The 10,125-nt window shown below is 36.2% G+C and overlaps 3 protein-coding genes across 11 annotated transcripts in view; all 3 read left to right on the top strand.

The window, feature by feature from the left end:
• On the top strand, positions 467-2,988 carry LOC104783121 (cytochrome P450 76C2). Its single transcript, XM_010508217.2, has 3 exons — positions 467-1,198; positions 1,588-2,110; positions 2,207-2,988. Exons 1-3 carry the CDS (start codon positions 723-725, stop codon positions 2,822-2,824), a joined length of 1,617 nt encoding a protein of 538 aa, XP_010506519.1. The 5' UTR covers positions 467-722; the 3' UTR covers positions 2,825-2,988.
• Positions 3,994-6,137, top strand: LOC104783120 (cytochrome P450 76C2). The gene is made up of 3 exons (XM_010508216.1): positions 3,994-4,572; positions 4,812-5,334; positions 5,413-6,137. The coding sequence occupies exons 1-3, from the start codon at positions 4,145-4,147 to the stop codon at positions 6,025-6,027; spliced, it is 1,566 nt and encodes a 521-aa protein (XP_010506518.1). The 5' UTR covers positions 3,994-4,144; the 3' UTR covers positions 6,028-6,137.
• Positions 7,004-10,125, top strand: part of LOC104783118 (cytochrome P450 76C1) — a 6,773-nt gene continuing 3,651 nt past the window's right edge. For 4 of the 9 annotated variants that reach the window (XR_767180.2, XR_767178.2, XR_002037843.1 and 1 more), the window contains exons 1-4: positions 7,004-7,545; positions 7,657-8,179; positions 8,445-9,068; positions 9,181-9,312. Coding sequence is in view for 2 of the 9 variants with exons in the window: in XM_019245095.1 (XP_019100640.1) it covers positions 7,151-7,545; positions 7,657-8,179; positions 8,445-9,062 (1,536 nt within the window). In the remaining 7 variants the exon portion in view is untranslated. Of the gene's footprint in view, positions 7,546-7,656; positions 8,180-8,444; positions 9,069-9,172; positions 9,367-10,125 lie in introns of those variants that run through there. The other 5 variants (XR_002037844.1, XR_002037842.1, XM_019245095.1 and 2 more) reach the window with 5 other exon arrangements.

Below are 10,125 nucleotides of genomic sequence, written 5' to 3'. Positions count from 1 at the left end.
TGTACTCTATCCGTCGCTTAGACTGGGACCGACGGTTCTAAATAAAAAATGTGTATTAATTCTGCGTGTGTTTGAAAACATATCCATATTTTAAAATTTTTTTGTCACCAAATACATATTTGAATCGATACTTAATATATATATTTTGATAATATCATTGACTCTTTTTTTATTTTTCTTACCGAAATCATTGACTCAAGATTCGTTCATACAAGGGAAAACCACAAACATTTTGTAAACTATAAATTGTTTTTTTTTTGTCTGTAGAGATAATATCGTCAAATCTTGACCATTTATCGACCAATTCAATGTACAATCATGAAACTTTAGATCAACTGCTGAAATAATTGACTAAATGGTACTTACAATTTACAATAAATATAAGTTTACATGGAGCTTAACGCAATTTTTTTTTTTGGCATTAGTGCGAGATATTGGAAATTAAAAACTAAATCGGCGAGATTGAGTTGCTTAGGTAGAAAGCAAAAAACATTTTCGATTTGATAACGAAATGGTTAAACTTATTCACGGGTACGTGTCTCTTGTGATTGGTTGGTAGTTTTTTGTATTTCAACTTCATTGGTTGGCTTTATGTGACAAGTGGCGCCTACTGGTATCAAATTTCTTGACCATATCACCCGGTAGGATGTATTTGGACCGTAAGCAGTATTTTTCATTTGGTTGAGGTATTTGTTTTTTATACGAATTTTTAAAGTATTTAAATGGCTTTTTCGAAGCTTTGCAAATTCATCACGCATTGCAAAGAAAATATTACTCAACCACGCATTGCAAAGAAAAAAAAAATGATGGAGATTATCTTTGGACAAGCTCTGTTTCTCCTCTTTTGTTTTATCTTATCAACTTGCCTTATCTACACCACATCAAGATCCCGGAGCTCTCGCAAGGTTGCTCCACCGCCTCCAGGACCTCCGCGACTGCCCATCATCGGAAACATTCACCTTGTCGGTAAAAATCCACACCGTTCATTCGCCGACCTCTCAAAAACATATGGACCAATCATGAGCCTTAAATTTGGAAGTTTAAACTCTGTGGTTGTAACTTCACCAGAAGCTGCAAGAGAGGTTCTAAGAACACACGACCAAATCTTCTCTATCCGTAGCCCCCCTAACTCGATACGGTCCATTAACCACCACGAGATTTCCGTTGTCTGGCTTCCACCATCGTCGTCTCGTTGGAGGTATACTTTAACATCGGTTTTTAGTTTTTTTTTATAAATATTAATTATATGCATGAGCTTTCCATCTCACTGATAAATCATTTTTTCAAACCAAATAAATATATAAATCACATGATGATATGGGATCTCTGATTCTCTATGTATATAAATATATTGTGTGTGCATGTAGAAATTTTGCAATTATGTTTAAGTTCAATGACCAAAAATAAGGAAAACAAAATTATTCCGCTTTTTCTTGGGTAAACTTGTTGCATTGTTTCATAGTCAAATTTGTACACTAATGAATTTCCGTGATTGAATTCCACATGTCAATTTTTGCACATTACGTATGTTTTTTTAATGTTGACTAACAATATGTGGTGATGTTTATTATGTTTTGTTTCATTTAGACTATTAAGAAAACTATCGGCAACGCAGCTCTTCTCGCCCCAGCGTATCGAAGCCACGAAAACATTGAGGGTGAACAAGGTGAAGGAGCTTGTTAGCTTCATGAGTGAAAGCAGCGAGAGAGAAAAAGCTGTTGATATTTCTCGTGCAACCTTCATCACAGCTCTTAATATCATATCAAACATTCTATTTTCTGTCGATCTCTGTAGCTACGACTCGAAAAAATACAATGGGTTTCAGGACGCGGTGATTGGTGTCATGGAAGCTATCGGGAATCAAGACGCTTCTAACTACTTCCCATTTTTGGGGTTTCTTGATCTGCAAGGTAATAAAGAGACTATGAAGGCTTGCTCGGAGAGGTTGTTTAGAGTTTTCCGTGGGTTAATAAATGCTAAGATAGAGGCAAAATCATTGCGGAATAACCCTAAAGATGTCTCGGACAGAGATTTCTTGGATACGCTTCTCGAACTTACAGAAGGAGATGAAGCAGAGCTCAACACTAACGATATTGAACACTTTCTCTTGGTAAGTCTTACCATTTAATTTGTATATATTTAAAATCATGTGACTTAATACATACGTAAAACATCACCAAGACTTTAAACTGTACGCATGTATCAGGACCTGTTTGGAGCGGGAACAGATACAAACTCTAGTACCGTGGAATGGGCTATGGCAGAGTTACTTCGAAGCCCTGAAACAATGGCAAAAGCTCAGTCTGAGATCGACCGTGTGATCGGTCAAAAAGGTGTTGTTGAAGAGTCTGATATCTCGGAACTACCCTATTTACAAGCAGTTGTGAAGGAAACATTCCGGTTACATCCGGCTGTTCCGCTTCTCGTCCCACGGAAAGCGGAATCAGATGTGGAGGTTCTTGGATACCTCGTACCTAAAGACACTCAGGTTTTGGTTAACGTGTGGGCTATGGGACGAGACCCTAGCGTGTGGGAGAATCCGACCAGGTTCGAGCCAGAGAGGTTTTTGGGGAAAGAAATGGACGTGAGAGGTAGAGATTATGAGCTTACACCATTCGGAGCCGGAAGGAGAATTTGCCCGGGATTGCCTTTGGCTGTGAAAACAGTGCCTCTTATGCTTGCTTCACTTCTCTGTTCCTTTGATTGGAAGCTTCCAAACGGCGTCGCTTCTGAGGATTTGGACATGGACGAGAGCTTTGGTCTCACGTTGCATAAAACCAATCCGTTACATGCCATTCCCGTCAAGAAACGTGCCATTAATTAGACATTTAGTCTATTTTTTTTTATTTTTTTTTTAACGTACGAATTAAAGTTTCACAAAAAAAATACAATTATTTACCTGATTTAGAATAAGAAACATATCAAATGTGATTCGAAAATCCAAGTCTTGGAATAAGACAACCGCAATGAGAGAAATTGATTCAGCGAGTTTGGGTGGGAAGGTCAAGAATTACTTGTTAATCAATTGTGAAGACTTTATGGAAAGAGGACGAAGAAGAATGCCAGAAATAAGAAATATGCATTAGCTTTAGGGTTCTTTATCCAACTACGAGTTCCAAACTTCCAATAATAATAAGAAAACAAACTTGTGGAAAGCAGGACTTAGGATATAAGCCAGAAAAAGAAAGAAAAAAACCATCAAATGAGGAAAATAACAAGGAAGTAGATGAGATGAGATTTCGCGAAAAGGACAGGAATTTCGTTGAAATTTTTGTAATTGGCTTTCTTCTCGACCGGACCACTGTATCCAATAATTCCAAGAAGATAAGATTGCCTGAATATGACACAACACTAATTGAGCATGGATTGATCTCTCGGTTTGTATCTAATGGGAACATTAATTATTATTAGCAGGAAATGAAGATAAGAAAATTATTATACGGCTTTGTCCTAAACATAGACTAACCGCCTTTATGCTCGTTCAATCTTAAACCTTGTGTGGCATAAAGTTTTATTTACGTAAATATAATACTCTCTCCATTTCAATATATAAAATGTTTTGAGTGAAAGCAAGTAAATTAAGAAATAACCGTTTAAAAAAAATTCAATCAATCATAAACAAGACTGCATAAAATAAATAATAAGAAAATAGAAAAGTAATCTAAAAGTTACTTAAAAAGTTGAAAACATCTTATATTATCAAACAAAGAAAAACTTCTAAAACATCCTATATTATGAAACGGAGAGAATATAATATTTGTATTTTCGTGTTTAAAGCCTAAAGACGAATATATATACAACATCTAATTTTTATGTCATCATACAAGAAACAGAATACAAATTACAAAGTCTATAATTATCATTAGTTTTGTTACTTTAGCCCAAAAACGTATACGATTTCGTTACGACTGTTCGCATCCTTACTCACGTACATGTATATCTATTAAGACTGGGCGTTTGATCGCAATTGGAACCTTGATTTTTTTCGTGGCAAGTTGATGTCTACCGGCAATAATTAGAAGCCCATGATGGATAGGAATTGGAGCTGCAAAATAATTGATTTTTTTTTTTTTGTCGACTTCAACTATCCTTATATACATCTCTCTATTCGTATAGAAAAAAACTATACCATGTTTAGTCATTAATGTGTAGTTTTTTTTATCACTTTAGAACACAAATGGACATCATCTCTGAACAAACGCCTATTCTCCTCTTTTGCTTCATCTTATCATGTTTTCTTATCTTCATCACCTCAAGATCCCGACCAAAACTTCGTCAAGTAACGGCAGCACCTCGGGGGCCTCCACGGTTACCATTCATCGGAAACATTCATCTTGTCGGAAAGCACCCACATCGCTCATTCGCAGATCTCTCAAAAAAATATGGACCAGTCATGAGTCTTAAGCTTGGATTTTTAAACTCAGTGGTCATAGCTTCACGGGACGCTGCGAGAGAAGTACTAAGAACACATGATCAAATCTTGTCTGGCCGGTACGTAAATGCAGCGGTACAATCCAACAACCATCATGACTTCTCCGTTGCCTGGGTACATCCTACGTCTACTCGTTGGAGGTAACCGATTTTTTATTTATTTTTCCTCTATAATTTCTCTTTTCAGTAGCTAGGAAGTTCCAGATCTATAAACATGATAATCTTTGGAATCCCGAATCTAAGTTATACTTGTAGTAGGTCCACAAATAGTAAAATTCTATCGCTTTTAAAAAAACATCTTTTAAAGTGGTTTAAGCTAATAGCGCTTGAGCTTATTAACGGTTACAGATCATCGTTTCTATTTATGTAATGTTTTTCAGAATGTTGAGGAAACTATCCGTGACTCAAATGTTTTCACCACAACGTATCGAAGCCACCAAAGCTATGAGGATGAAGAGGGCGCAAGAGCTTGTCAACTTCGTAAGGGAAAGCAGTGAGAGAGAAGAAGCTGTTGATATTTCTCGAGCATTATTCGTCACAGCTCTCAATATCATATCAAACATTTTGTTTTCAGTTAATATCGGTAGCTACAATTCGAAAGATTCCAGTGTGTTTCAAGAGTTGATGACTGGTGTCATGGAAGCTATCGGAAACCCAGACCTTGCTAACTTCTTCCCATTTATGAGGTTTCTTGACTTGCAAGGTAATAGTAAGAAGATGAAGGACTGCTCGGAGAAGTTGTTTCAGGTTTTTCGAGAGATTTACAATGCTCGGATTGTGGAAAAATCATCTCGGACAAACGAGAGAGATGCTTCGAGCAACGACTTCATGGATGCACTTATCGATCTCCACCAAGGAGATCAACCTGAAATCAACACTAACGAGATTGAACACCTACTTTTCGTAAGTCTTAGCTAATTGCATAACATAATCTTATATTAATTCACAGATATATAATATGTGCTTGTATGTATGTGCCAGGATCTGTTTATAGCGGGTACGGATACAACCTCTAGTACAGTGGAATGGGCAATGGCAGAATTACTTCGATCCCCAAAATCAATGACAAAAGTTCAAGATGAGATAAATGGTGTGATGGGCCAAAACGGTGTCATTCAAGAGTCTGATATTTCAGAATTGTCGTATTTACAAGCGGTCGTTAAAGAAACTTTCCGATTACACCCGGCTGCTCCACTTCTCCTCCCACGGAAAGCGGAAACGGACGTGGATATTCTTGGTTTCCTTGTGCCTAAAAACACTCAGGTTCTTGTGAACGTGTGGGCCATAGGAAGAGACCCAAATGTATGGGAAAACCCAAACAGGTTCGAGCCAGAGAGGTTTATGGGTAAGGAAATGGACGTGAAAGGTAAAGATTATGAGCTTACACCGTTTGGGGCCGGACGTAGAATTTGTCCGGGAATGCCTTTGGCTGTGAAAACAGTGCCTCTCATGCTTGCTTCTCTTCTCTATTCATTTGACTGGAAGCTTCCATACGGCGTCGGTTCAGAAGATTTGGACATGGACGAGACCTTTGGTCTCACATTGCACAAGACCAACCCGTTACATGCCGTGCCACTAAAAAAGCGAGAGCCATAGATTAATAATACTTTTTGTTTTGTTTGAATGTAATAATAGTTTCACAACTAAACCATATGAATAATCAATCACCTTATGATTCCAATAATGATAATAATAATTTAAAGACACTGTTTCTGTATTTTTCATGCGTTTTTAGTCTAATATTGTAATAGTATCAAACAGTAAATCAAACAAAGAAAAAGTTAGGCTGAACAGAATGACAGAATCATTAAGAGGAAAATACTATTTAATGTATCTATATAAGATTATATAGAATGGGCGACTTTTTGTTCAGTTGACAATACTATTGGATATATTTAGTCAAAGTCATGCTTTTATCAATGGGTTTATTAATTTATTTTTGTTGGTTGCCATTTTAGTTTTAGGTTTTGCTAGATTATTCAGTTTTATTATTTTCTTTCATTTTCTAGTTTGTTGTTAAACAAAGGAACCTTAAGAGTATTCCCGACATTAAGAAATAATATTTTGATATATTTTAGTTACATAATTAATTATATTTTACATTTAAATATAAAATTGAACCATTCATAGGAGAACAAGTGGTTCAAGAGTTTATTAGAAAATTTTAAGAGTTTCTAACTTATTTAAGAAATCCCATCTAACTTTTTTCTCTCAGTTTTTTTCGTTATTATTATTTTTTAAAAGTTCTAAGGTATCCATATTATCTCCAATGGAAGTGGTCTTATTAAATAAAAAACCAAAAATGGTTTGACAATTTTTTATTTTTATTTTATAACAATGATCGCTGTGCATCCGTGCCACATTGTTTGCTCAGACGAAAAGAAAATTCAATAGCTGGCAAGGTAGCACCCATTTTGTAGATATTTAAACCTGACAATATTGTAGATATTTATATTTTATACAACAAAATATCAAAATGTAACCCAGCTGGCAAGCTAACACCGACTTGTAGGAAACATGGAACCGATCAATGCATTATTTACATGGACCTTGGCAAAATAGCATCTGTGAGATATTTCTGGCTAGTCCTCAGATTCTCTATAATAAATATCCTAATTTAAACGAAATATATACATTATATGTGAGACAGATGTTAATTTCAAATTATATATTTGGATAACAGTTTCCTATTATTACTTGAGAGCCTAAAGAGACAGAGATGGACATAATCTCAGGACAAGCTCTGTTCCTCCTCTGTTGCTTTATCTTATCATGTTTTCTTATCTTCACCACCACACGATCTCGACAGATCTCTCGCAAGGCTACCGCGCTGCCTCCAGGACCTCCACGGTTACCGATCATCGGAAATATTCACCTTGTCGGGAAACATCCACACCGTTCATTCGCCGACCTCTCAAAAACTTATGGACCAGTCATGAGTCTTAAGCTTGGAAGTTTAAATACAGTGGTTATAGCTTCACCGCAAGCTGCAAGAGAGGTTTTACGAACACATGACCAGATTTTGTCTGGCCGTAGCCCCACTAACTCGATACGGTCCATCAATCACCAAGATGCTTCCCTTGTCTGGCTTCCTGCGTCGACGGCTCGTTGGAGGTATAATTTTTAATATCGACTTTTTATTTTCACACGATTTAGTTATTTTTTTGGTCAAAAAAGCAATTAATAAAGACCCTGAAACGGTAACGTTGCTATGTTTTGTTTTAGGCTGTATAGAAGACTGTCGGTGACTCAGCTATTCTCACCACAGCGTCTCGAAGCCACGAAAGCCATGAGGGCGAACAAGGTGAAGGAACTTGTGAGCTTCATAAGTGAAAGCAGCGATAGAGAAGAATCGGTTGATATTTCTCGAGCATCCTTCATCACAACTCTTAATATCATATCGAACATTCTGTTTTCCGCCGATCTCGGTACCTACAACGCGAAAGATTCTGTTAACGGAGTTCAAGACACGGTGATTAGTGTTATGGAGACTGTCGGAAAACCAGACGCTGCTAATTACTTTCCATTACTGAGGTTTCTTGATCTGCAAGGTAATAGGAAGACTATGAAAGCTTGCACAGAGAGGTTGTTCAGGGTTTTCCGTGGGTTCATTGATGCTAAGATTGCGGAAAAATCATCGCAGAGTAACCCTAAAGATGTTTCAAAAAACGATTTCGTAGACAACCTTCTGAATTACAAGGGAGATGAAGCAGAAATCAACATTAGCGATATTGAACATCTTGTCTTGGTAAGTCTTACCTTGCTGCAAATAATCATGTTTATTAGATAATAGAATAATCAACTTTTGACATTTGGTATTCGGAAAAAATATTTTTAATTTTAGCATTCCAACAACAAATTATGATAGATCATAGAAAGACATTTTAAAAACTTTTCACAACATCACCTTATATTATACTCAACTAAAATGTTATGATATGAAATCGCATGAATTTAAATATACGGATCTGAAAGGTAGACCTCACTGACATGTGATTTAATAATATGGTCAGGATATGTTCACAGCAGGCTCGGATACAAGCTCTAGTACCCTAGAGTGGGCAATGGCAGAGTTACTTAGAAACCCTAAAACGATGTTGAAAGCTCAAGCCGAGATGGATCGTGTGATAGGACAAAACGGTATGGTTGAAGACTCAGATATCTCAGAACTGCCGTATTTACAAGCAGTTGTGAAGGAAACTTTCCGGCTACATCCGGGTGCTCCGTTTCTTGTCCCGAGAAAAGCCGAATCCGATGTGGAGATTCTTGGGTTCATGGTGCTTAAAGATACTCAGGTTCTAGTAAACGTGTGGGGTATAGGACGAGACCCGAGCGTGTGGGAGAATCCTACCCTGTTTGAGCCAGAGAGGTTTTTGGGGAAAGAAATCGATTTGAGAGGTAGAGATTATGAGTTTACACCATTTGGAGCCGGACGTAGAATTTGCCCGGGATTGCCTTTTGCTGTGAAAACAGTGTCTCTTATGCTTGCTTCTCTTCTCTATTCCTTTGACTGGAAGCTACCAAACGGCGTCGTTTCTGAGAATTTGGACATGGACGAGACCTTCGGTATCACTTTACATAAGACCAAACCGTTACATGCCATTCCTGTCAAGAAACGCGTCATTAATTAATACATGGTGCGTATGTTATTATAGTTTTTAAAACAAAGAAATAATCTCAAAAGCTCTGTTTACCCAAAAAACCCTCTGTTTTTTTTTTTTTAAATTATATCTCTCTTGAGATGGCTAGGGCTTGAAGAAGTCAAAAATATCCATATTGATGATACTAGGCCTCGGTATCAGCTTGCAAGGAAACGAAGATGTTTCGGAGAAAACAACGAAGTTTCTCCAAACCAATGCAGATGACTGGACTAGTTAAAGGGTTAAATGTTTTTTCCTTTCCTATTTTGGTCCAAAATATATCTATTTTTCTTTATTACTAAATTTAACATAATGCTAATCATTTGGGGGTACAAATCTAGCTTTAGACCTTCTTTATAGGTAGTCTCTTATAGAGGTTTATATTGTTTTGGAGGAAAAAAAATAATTCAGAACAAAAGAAAAAAGTTAAGGGAGGTTGTTATATAGTATATTCATCTTTGTTCTAAGAGACGCTAGGTGTCGTTTTTGTGTTGGCCAAACAAAAATACAAAAAAGAAAAAAAAAGGGAAAATGTCATGAAAACCCACTTTCTCCTAAAGTATTGTCACAAAAATCCACTTTCCACTCATGGTATACTTTCCCAAGTTTTTTGCTTATGTGTCCACTTTCCTTTTACATTTTTGCCCTTACTAACAACTTACCTCTCTTTCTCTTCTTCTTTTCTCTCTTTTTCTCTTCTTTTTTGTTGTTAACACTTTAACAAAGTAAAATATATTTATTTGTTATCATAAAACAAATTTTCTATTTATTTATATAAAATATGTTATGATTATATATTTTCTACATTTTAAGATACATATTGCTATATTTTTTATGAATTTTTAGATTATACAGTATCCATCAGTCGTTGAACATTTGTTCAATTATAAGTGGATAATCAATTGCAGTATTGTTAATAGATAGTTACTTGTGTTTATTCATACAAAATATACATACATAAATTTGGTTAGATCTTTATCCATAGCATATTATCCATAACACAACATAGACCAAATAAGTACAAAACCCTTTAATTCTAAATTTTAAATCCTAG

The sequence above is a fragment of the Camelina sativa genome, chromosome 4 (assembly GCF_000633955.1).
Source record: "Camelina sativa cultivar DH55 chromosome 4, Cs, whole genome shotgun sequence".
In the NCBI taxonomy this organism is placed as follows: Eukaryota; Viridiplantae; Streptophyta; class Magnoliopsida; order Brassicales; family Brassicaceae; genus Camelina; species Camelina sativa.
Note: the sequence above shows the minus strand (reverse complement) of the source record. Positions and strands in the feature narration are given on the sequence as shown.

Bases quoted from the DNA above. Each gene is read 5' to 3' on its own strand.
- LOC104783120 (XM_010508216.1), top strand. From the start codon at position 4,145: ATGTGTAGTTTTTTTTATCACTTTAGAACACAAATGGACATCATCTCT. The intron at 4,573-4,811 runs GTAACCGATTTT...AATGTTTTTCAG, and splicing joins CCTACGTCTACTCGTTGGAG to AATGTTGAGGAAACTATCCG. The intron at 5,335-5,412 runs GTAAGTCTTAGC...TGTATGTGCCAG, and splicing joins AGATTGAACACCTACTTTTC to GATCTGTTTATAGCGGGTAC.
- LOC104783121 (XM_010508217.2), top strand. From the start codon at position 723: ATGGCTTTTTCGAAGCTTTGCAAATTCATCACGCATTGCAAAGAAAAT. The intron at 1,199-1,587 runs GTATACTTTAAC...TGTTTCATTTAG, and splicing joins CCATCGTCGTCTCGTTGGAG to ACTATTAAGAAAACTATCGG. The intron at 2,111-2,206 runs GTAAGTCTTACC...CGCATGTATCAG, and splicing joins ATATTGAACACTTTCTCTTG to GACCTGTTTGGAGCGGGAAC.